At 34.4% G+C, this 10,487-nt stretch overlaps 1 protein-coding gene across 2 annotated transcripts in view; it reads left to right on the forward strand.

The window, feature by feature from the left end:
• LOC106074889 (putative aminopeptidase W07G4.4) overlaps nt 1–6,956 on the forward strand; it is a 28,901-nt gene extending 21,945 nt beyond the window's left edge. For both annotated transcript variants that reach the window (XM_013235773.2, XM_013235772.2), the window contains exons 10-16: nt 401–505; nt 3,082–3,157; nt 3,289–3,407; nt 4,561–4,644; nt 4,729–4,836; nt 5,444–5,575; nt 6,295–6,956. In XM_013235773.2, coding sequence (XP_013091227.2) covers nt 401–505; nt 3,082–3,157; nt 3,289–3,407; nt 4,561–4,644; nt 4,729–4,836; nt 5,444–5,575; nt 6,295–6,456 — 786 coding nt within the window. In that variant the 3' untranslated portion in view covers nt 6,457–6,956. The remainder of the gene's footprint in view (nt 1–400; nt 506–3,081; nt 3,158–3,288; nt 3,408–4,560; nt 4,645–4,728; nt 4,837–5,443; nt 5,576–6,294) is intronic.
• Nucleotides 6,957–10,487: the final 3,531 nt, after the last annotated feature.

Genomic DNA, 10,487 nt, shown 5'->3' on the forward strand with positions numbered 1-10,487 from the left:
TTGAAAGAGGGAACACCACTATTTCCTGTGGTTCTGATCATGAAAATGGCTTAGTTGTACTATGTACCCAAAAAGTAATAGCTTAGATTTGCATATTTTATGATGCACAGCAATTGGGATATTTAGTTATGAATGGTAAGGTCCAAGGATATATATATTTATATATATATATTTGGAATCTTGAAAACTAGAACTTTTTTCAATATAGCTTGATCAAAATATAATTGTATTAAAAAATTATTAATGAATGTTTCTTATTTATTTATTTTTGTATCATTGTGTGTTGCACATTTGTATTCAAATTATTACAATTTAAAACGTGTATAGTTATACCTTTATATACTTTTAGGTATTAACTTTATTACTAATACTTTTACCAAAAAATACCTTTATATAACAGGGTATAACCTATGACACTGGTGGAACAGATATTAAGGCTGGAGGTGTGATGGCTGGCATGCACAGAGACAAGTGTGGTGCTGCTGCAGCTGCTGGCTTTATGAAGGTCATTATTTGTCTTGCTATTTAAAAAAAACCCACTTTTTTTTTAGTGTTTAACTTTTTTTTTCAATTTGTTTAAAATAGTTTCTGCATCTGTTTATATAAGAAGAGGTGTAGCTAGCCATTTGTGGTTTTCCTTTTCCCTTGAGATTTTCAGTAAAAAAACAACAGGATAATATACTTTAGGCTGAGCAACATTGGAAATGGGCCTGAAGACTTTACAGATGGTATTAGAATAAAACTTGTCACTCATGGATCTCAAACAATTCAGCACATGAATCAGCAAAAGGAAAGATGATGAAGCTTTCAACTGTTTGGTTCTTCCAATGTATGCATAAAGGAAGAAAGTTCCGAGAAAGTGTATGTATTGCTCATCAAAAAAAAATTTTGGACATAATATATTTTCTCTAAAAGCAGAATCTGGCATTCTGTTGGCCTTTCAAATGAGTTAAAGAAGAATTAGACAAAGGACAGAATCAAGGCAATTTCTACTATCCAACTATATCAATACTTTCAAAAGTTATAGAAAATTTGGAAACATTTACAAGTATATATCAAAATTCTACCAAATCGGAACGGGCAGATTGTTATTTGCAGGCAGAATTTGAATTTACTCACTTACTTTAGTGTATCTTTTAAAAAAAAATAAAAAAATTGTCAATTTGAGACTGTACATTGAAACTGATAACCTAAAAGTTTATTTAAAGACATTTTGAACTACTAGTTGGGAGGATGTATATATTTTTGTTGCCTTCTCAACTATTGAATCAAAGTCAGTAATAATTTTTCTCCTTTCAACTTGGATAAAAATGTATTTCTTCAGGAGCGAAAAATGCTTTCAACTGATTGGTAACCTTTTCCTCAGAAGCCTCTGAAACTAGAACCTGCTTAGCTATTGTGTTGTTTTTTTTAAAAAAAAAGGTTAGATGATATCATCTTGGCTCACAGGTTTCTGACAAGTAAGGTAACTGTAGCTACATGCAAGCTAAGTTTCTTAGAAAACTGAAATTATTTGCGATCAACTATGACAGATTTACGAATCACTAATTTGATAATATTGTCCATTGAACAAGAGCGGATAATAAAATATTGATACTTTTGGTAGAACGCACATAAGAGTAAGATTTTTTTTTAAATGTTTTTTTGTCTGATTGCTTTTTATGTATTAGCATGACTCTAACAATAAATGCATGTTGTTTTGGGGGGAAAAAAGTCTTTTTGCAGTTTTATTTCAATTTCTTTTTGAGATCATCACTTAAACTGCTGCACTGGGCAGCTTATACTCTAGCTATGCCACAGTATTTAAGTGAACAAATAGATGCTATCTTACTAGATTTTTCCAAGGCTTTTGACAAAGTTCACCACCATAGCTTGCTTAAAAAATTAAAATATTTCGGCATTAGTGGTCCATTGCATCAGTGGATTAAAGATTTTCTGATAGAGAGAGAACAAACTGTAATAATAAATGGCTCTAAATCAACACTGATAACAGTAAACTCAGGTGTACCTCAAGGAACAGTTTTAGGTCCACTACTATTTTTAATTTACATAAATGATTTACCAAATTGCATTACTTCAGGAACAAAAGTCAGATTATTTGCAGACGATTGTATAATATATAGAACAATAAAAACAACACAAGACTCAGATATTTTACAAAGAGAATTAGATGAATTATAGAAATGGGAATCATATTAAAGCATGTCTTTCCACCCAGAAAAATGTCAGTTGTTAAGAGTAACAAAAAAACTAAAACAAATTAATTCCCCTTATCTTATTCATGGCAAACCAGTGACACGCAAAATACCTAGGTGTTATAATAAATGAAAAACTGTCATGGAATCCACATATTGATGAAACTATAAAAAAATCAAAGAAAGCATTAGGGTTTATTAAAAGAAATTTCTATAAATCAAATAAGAACATAAAACTAAAATGTTATTTAACCTTGGTTAGGCTACTAATAGAATATGCATCCTCCGTTTGGGACCCCTCAACTCAAGAAAACATTAAGAAACTGGAACATACACAAAATAGAGCAGTGAGATTCATAACAAATGAATATTCACATTTGACTAGAGTAACACCCTTAGTAAAATCACTAAATTTAGAAAGCCTTCAGGACAGAAGACTCAAAAGTAAAGTAGCAATTATACATAAAACACTGACCCATAATCTTCAAATACAAAAACAAAATTTAATAAAATACTCTGAAAGACACAAAGATAAAGACACATTCCTCGTCACATATGCTAGGACAAATTTGTACAAATATTCCTTCTTCCCTAGTGCTATTAGAGCATGGAATGGGTTGCCTGAGCTAGCCAGGAAAACCAGTGACTTGGCAGAATTTAAGTCATTGGTTAATATGCATGACTAAATGCATGACGCATAGGACGTAATCATCTTCTTTTTTGAAGTAACGTCTGTATTATATAAGATAAGATAAGCCCTTTTTAAATATTAAATAGCTGCTGGTTCTTCAATTCTTTGCAATCTCTAAAAGAAAAATTCCTGTTAAAAAATTTGAATACACCTACATGTATTATATTATTATTTTTAATCTTTTTGTGTTTGTAGGTCATAGATTCATTAAAACCAGATCATTTAAGAGTTGTAGCTGCTTTGTCGATGGTGAGAAACAGCGTTGGAGAAGGTACATTTATTAAATATAAATTTATTTTCAGATAGATATTTTTTATAGTTCATAATATTTAATGCATGAGACTAATACAGTTTTTTAGAACTAGAGACTTAATTTACAGATCTTCTATTTTCTTGTTGTAGAGAGCTATGTTGCTGATGAAATTATAACATCTCGTGCTGGTGTAAGAGTGCGGGTTGGCAATACAGATGCTGAAGGGAGAATGGTTATGGCTGATGTTTTGTGCCATATGAAAGAGAAGGTAGTGTCAAATCTTAAAAACTATAGATATCGTGGATCAAATTTTAAATGCTACAAATATTGTGGATTGAATCTTTAAAACACATAGTGCTTAATTCACTTTAAAGTTTTATCAATTTGCTTTTCTTTGTTCAAGGTCAAGTTTTCTTAAGAGTGCATTAATCCAAGAAAAATACTACCAAGAAAAAAACAACAAATGCTTAAAAAGCACATTTATATCTCTTGCTGAGAATAATAACTCAATTTTATAGTCCAGGAATATGCATCCAGGAAACTAAGATTCTCAATAGATTTAGTCATGCAAAGTTGCATATTTCATTGTGTATGTGAACAATTCTTACTGATATTGATACTTCATTCAAATTATACTATTTGTAATAAGTGTTGGAAAACAACTTGTGAAGAGGACTTCAATTGTTCCACTATTCAACAAATGAATCCTACAGTCTGTATATTTGATACAAATTAATTAAATTAAATGAAAAAGGAAGCTATCTCTTTTTGGCATTTAGTTGGATGAAATAATAGATGGATCTCATTTGTGTCAGGTTAAGGTAATTCATTGTGTATTATCTTATGAATCAAGCCAGGATATACAGTTCTTGAGAAGGTTCTTTTTTAAGTTTTAATAATTCGTTGGCATTGGCTGAGTAATATCACTTACTGTTGGACTGTTATTCGATCATCTCGATGATCCAGGGCTCATCCCTGCCCTGCCCACTGCCATCCCCCATCCTCCTGTGGGAGTTTTGGACTAAGAAGTACATTATCTTCAACATTGTAGGAACATCCAAAACATGTATACATTTTACAAATAAACATCACCAATGCTCAGTTTAAAAACACTTTTAAAAATTTCATTGCTAATTTATTTTTTATGAAAATAATAATGAGGTCACTGACATTTCCATACCAGTATTTATTATTTTATTTTTTCTACCCAGTACTTACATCTATTGGAATGAGGATCCTGGAAAAAGTTTCAATCTAAAACTATCTCAAGCTGCAAAGTTTTTTTAAAAACCTGATTTATATAATACTCTTGTACTAAAATCAAATTGGTCTCAAGGTTTGCTTTAGATATTTCATAAACTTTATTGGATTACATTTTTCTGATTTTAAAAATGTATTACTTTCTAAAACTTTGTCTAAAGGCTTTAGAAGCAGTAAACCCTCAGCTATTTACCATTGCCACTTTGACAGGACATGCTATTCGTGCTGTCGGCCCTGATTATTCTGTAGGTATTTTCTTCTTTAGCATTCTAATAGTTACAAATTTTTTTTTTATTTTATTGTAATACTTTGTACACTTTAATTTCTAGATTATCCTGGACAATGGGCCAGCCAGAAATCTTAACACAGCTCAGAATATTCAAGAAAGTGGGGAACAGTATGGAGATCCTTTTGAAATCTCCACCATCAGAAGAGAGGTTCTGTTCTGTCATTTTATTTTTTTTAAGGGCTAAATGAATGCGATCGGAAACACTCACTGTTTTCAGAACATTAGCATTAATGGAAGTATTCTTTTATCGTACAATGCTAACTTAAAAATACTTGAAAGCAAAAAGACTTTATTTGCTTTGTTTGTTTTCTTAATATTAAATTGTGATTTTCATAATTGAAATTTTTTTGATATGAATTACATCCATAGTTTACATAAGCTATGTTGTCCTTGTTCTAAAGTGTTTCAATGTTTTTAGGGTGTTCATTATGCTAGATCTTAATTTTGTTGTTGTTTACTCTTACTTGCTTACTACTTGTTATTATTTAAGATTGCAATGATAAATTTCAAAACAGGAAGCGGGTGCTTAGAATTGGATCTACAAATATGTTTCTTTCACTACTTAATAATAAATGTTTTATTGGTATATAATATTTTACCTACTTTATTTAGAATTCAATTGTCAGACAAGAAAGTTTATAAAATAGCTATTCAAATTTAATTATACAGTTTCAACTTTTGTACCTCATATTAATCTTTCAAAGAAAGAAATAGATTTAAGAAGTTAAAACATTATTTTTTCTAATTTTTTTTAGGACTATGAGTTTCATAAAGGTAAATCAGAGTATGAAGATGTTCTTCAATGCAACAACAGTCCATCAACTTTGACCAATCGTGGACATCAAACTCCTGCAGCTTTTCTTATCATGGCATCTGGTTTAGATAAGGTGTGACTTCTGTTTTCTAAGTTATTATATTAGAAACCTTAATTGGTCAAAATTTGTATTTTAAAAGTTCTTATCAAAAACACATCCAATCACATTGGTGCAACTGGAATTCTTACCTTTACATTTATTTGAATAAAGTATCTATTTTAAATTTTTATAGCTTTTTTATATTTGCTGATATTCTTGTTAACATCACTAACATCAATTTTGTGTATGTAATCACTATGATATTGCAGTATTACATGCCAATGACTTACTTACTCAGACTTAGATCCTCCTGTTCAGCTCATTGCGCGGAGGCTAGCTGTCTCTATAAAGATCAGGCACTGGTAACACCTTCTGCCTCTTCAGAGCCTGTGTCCACTGCTGTGAGGTCCTCCATATAGGTGTGTCAAGTTATATGAGGACAACCTTGTTTCCGCTTTCTACATATTTCATGTTATTGCAACACTTGATATGTTTGAATCATTCTGTCGGAGGACCTCAAGTTCAGTGCAGGATTTCTTTGTTTGACCTGATCTCTGCTACTGACTTAACTTTAATTATAAATTCTTGAGCTAAATTAAAGTTTTCATCATTTTACAACATAGTTACTCATGAAATTTGGCATATTAAATGTCTAACAATGAGCATCAAAAAGTAGTTTATTGACTTTACAAAGTACAATTATTGCAAACAAATAATCTTGTATATTAAACAAAAAAAAATTTTTTTTCCAGCACGGCAAAGATTCCAGCCAACCCCTGCCTTATTCTCACATTGACATAGCAGGATCCAGTGGGCCCTTTCCAGGATTACCAACAGGTGCCCCCATTGTTGCATTGTCAGCAGCATTTCTGTTTCAGCAAAATCAGCTTACATGCAAAAGTGAACCAATTTGAATATATATAAGTTACATTCTATTATTTGTTTTGTGTCTTCATACACATTTCTTGAGTCAAGGTTTTTGTTAAGAAGACATGAATGTTATAAAAATACATTTTTGAAATAGTAGCTGTCCTAAAGGAACAAAACAAGTGCAGAAGAAGGTGTGGCCTATAACAAACTGTTGAATCCAACATTTCCAAAGATTAGTGCAAATTTACTAATACACTTGAGTTTACAAGTTTATCAAGAGAGAAGAAATATAGTAATTAGTTACTTTTTTTTTTTTTAAATGTTCTTTTTTGTGTAAAAACTTTTTAAGAACTATTTGTTTAATAGATTACAATCAATTACTAAAATGTCTATTTACTATAGGCCTAATTATATTTGTGTATAATTTATTCTTTTAAAATGTATTCCAAACTGTCATATTATTTGTGTGAATGTGTTTGTTTGTTAGATGTGAACTGATTTTATTTGATATAATTTTGTTAAAATAAACAGCTACAAAAAAACACTACTGGCCTTTCATATGTTTATAGATGTCAACTCACTAGTTTTCCTCCAACCTAGGCTCCTTGCTAATGTCTTGTGGGAACTAAAAGCATTATTTTACACGTAGCCTAATCTATGTTTATTTTACAATTGTTATTTTACAATTGTATAGCCTACCGTATTAAAATTGATCTTCAGAATAAATGTTTGAAGCTTTAAAAAAAACAACACTAAAACGCCAGAAGAGAGTTTCTTCACACAAAATATATATGTAAATGTTAAACCTCACAACTCCCCCCCCCCCAAAAAAAAAAAAAGAATTATTCGCCTATTACTATTACTCCACTACATTGCCTTTCATTGATTACTTTTACAAGCAGGGCAGGATTTAAGAAAGTGGAGGCCGCTCTACACTTTTTCAAAAGCTTTAATAAAAATCCACTTATGAAAAAATAAATAGATTTTAGAGGCAAGAAATAGTTTTATTTTCGTCTGTCTGGTCCTTGTGTTTCTTTGAGTCTCAAATGTGTGTTTGGCGATCTTCATGACAGCTCTCCATCTCTTTTAGCTGCTTTCCTCTGTGTCAGTGAGAGCAAAATGGCACCAGAGTGGATGTTTATAGCGCTTCCTAGGAAGCACCTCAGTTACAACGTCCTCCATTAAGCTCGACAAAAAAAAAGATCCTCTTTGGCATGCGATCATCCCCATGTTGAACGGTAAGAAGTGCTTCTACACTGTCCACACCAGCAGGGGAGGCCTTAAATAATTTGGAGGCCCTAGGTAAAAAAGAAAATTACGCAATTTTATTTAAACCTAATCAGGCTAGTGTACTCAACAATCGGATGCCTTAGGCTGCTACCTTCTTTGATAATGCCTTAGGCCGGCCCTGACACCAGCCTCTAGCAGAACATTGTATTTTATTAAGGAGCCTTACAAAACTGGTAAAAAAAAAACCTACTTTACATGCATACATACTATTCCGCCATACTCTCATTTGTATGCGATCAAAAGCACTTTTGACTATTTCTCCAGATTTAAACACATCGTCGGACACCTTTGCCAAAGGCACCAGAAACCCTGATATACCGGTGGACAGAGCACTAAAGTTTGCTTTTTAGCGACAAAAGAGTTGTCTCTGAGGAGTCTCTTGCTGAATTTCCGTAGGAGCTTTCCTAGACTTGGATTGAGACGGCAATATGAAAACTCAAAAGACATACAGTGCCTGGCTCTGATGGTTTTCCATTAGAGGTTTTTAAATTGGGTGCTGTTGCTCTTACGGAAAGGTTAACCTGAGAGGAACTATGATTGGGAACAATAAAGCAGGAAGGACTAATCCTCCAGAAATGCTCTATCAAGAAACTGGGAGGTCCGGTTTAGTTCCTCGTAGCCCCCATACTGAATGATAAGTGACTGTCCAGACACGCCTATACTTAGTTGGGGACAATCGTACAAAATGTGCGACAGTGTTTCGACGCTCTCTCCGCAGTGACAGCATCGGGAGTCATAGTTTGGTCGGAACCGGACAAATATCCTCCAATAGTACATTGTTTTGTCCTACACTGCGCAATGATTGACTCCTCTGCCGCTACCACGGATCGTCGCTTTCTGGGTGACGCATATGCTGCCAGCGCAGTCAGACACCATGGGCTCTCTAGGATTTATCCCAAGATTTTAATCACTTCTTATTAATGAGTGCTAGGACTTGTGCCGTTGCCTGTAGAAACGAACTTGTTGCTGTCAGATTCGTAGCAGCCAGCGCGCCCTGCCCGTACCCGAGCCTGTTTGTATGGTTAAGACCGTTTGCGGCCAAAATAAGTGCTCTTGAGCGGAAATGTGCATGGCCTATGTCACCACGAGAAAGCAGGAGATGTCGATATGTCCAAAAAGGTTCGAGAGAAATCCCTTTTTATGAACCATTGACCCGTGAAAAGATTTTATCCCGTGGCCAGAATGAAGGATTGGTTCTTCACCGATCCTCTTGTCTGAAGGCCATCGACAATATGATCACATCCGTCTGTTCATGGGTCACAGTCCTTTGAGCCAAGGCAATGGGTTCCCCCATCCCATGCGAGGCAGGAGACTAGTCCACGAGGGAACACTTCAGATTCTTATACTGTACCTAACTCGTGGGGGCAAACCAGACTGTCCCACACAGCCGTGAAGACCTCGCCACAAATTTGATAGGCCCGCGAATCAGCCAGCTACCAGGAGAACCTGACCAACCCTCGAGCTGGCGTCCAGCGCTATCCGCTTTTCGGAGATTCCGTCAGGTCTCTTACTCCTTGACCATAGTAAGTGATGTACTTTCTGATAGTCAATGAGGTTATCGAGCTGCTATAGGTACACTGGACATGATTTTCGTTAAGTGACAAATGCAGGAAACATGCATAGAGCAGAACCTGGACTTGTAGCCTACGCTGCCTTCATCGATCTATCGAAAGCTTTTGATGCAGTGAGTTGCGATGGCTTGTGGAAGATGTTATTCCTGCTCGGATGCCTTCAAATAGTTATCTATATCCTCAAACAACTTGATGCGGATCAGAAACATCCAATCAGATACAAGTACAACAATGGCCTATAAGCTCATTGCTCTAGAGAGAATGGTGCAAAGCAGGGGTGTGTGCTTGCTCCAACACTTTTCGCAATATTCTTTAGATTAAGGCTGAATACAATGAGGTGGCGTCTGTATGAGGACGTCTACATGAAGTTCCGTACTAGCGGCAACGTATTTAACACACAACGCTTGCTCTCTCATACTAACATTAAAGAGATGATTGTTACTGAGCTTTTTTATGCGGATGATTGCACCCTTCTTGTACACACCGAAAAGGAGCTTTAACTTGCAGTCAATGAATCTGCTGACGCTTTTCTTCGTTTGGTCTGTCCAACCTCAGGAATACGGAAATCATGCTCCAGAAGTCCCCAAACGGAACTTAGCTCCACAAATCAATGTAAATGGACATCACCTTAATGTTGTCGATCATTTCACGTACTGTTGATTACTATTATTATTAAGTTATGTGTGAGGCTAAGCTCTATCTGTTTGGGATCATTCTACTCAAGGAAACAAAGGCATTATAGACGCAAAAATAAACTAGAGGTTTTCAACTAACCGAATGCTCATATTTAAGTTTTAACTAACTTAACGCAAAGATTACTTTACTCAGTGTGATAAGCCTTCCATTTTGTGAGATGTCTGGGTTTCTTGTGCGGGTGTATTCAATGCGACTAACCAACAGATGTAGACGCACACAAAGGTTACAAGTGACGTACATGACTAAGTCCAAACTGTTAGACAATTCAGATGATGGTATTAATACTCAATAGGTCACAGTCTGTCGATTAAATGCGTGTTATCCCTAAAGAATCATATCACCAAATGATTTTATGTCTCTAGGTAGTCTCTATAACCCAACTAAGTCATGACGTCACTAGTCGCGTTCAAAGTCCCTCAATTATGGTGCGTCTCTAAATAAACTAGAGTATACATCAGAAACACTGTCTGGCAATTTGAAGACTAGAGTAAAGGGTAAAGAAGTTGTAATGCATAAAT

Source organism: Biomphalaria glabrata, chromosome 1 (assembly GCF_947242115.1).
Source record: "Biomphalaria glabrata chromosome 1, xgBioGlab47.1, whole genome shotgun sequence".
Classification (NCBI taxonomy): Eukaryota; Metazoa; Mollusca; class Gastropoda; family Planorbidae; genus Biomphalaria; species Biomphalaria glabrata.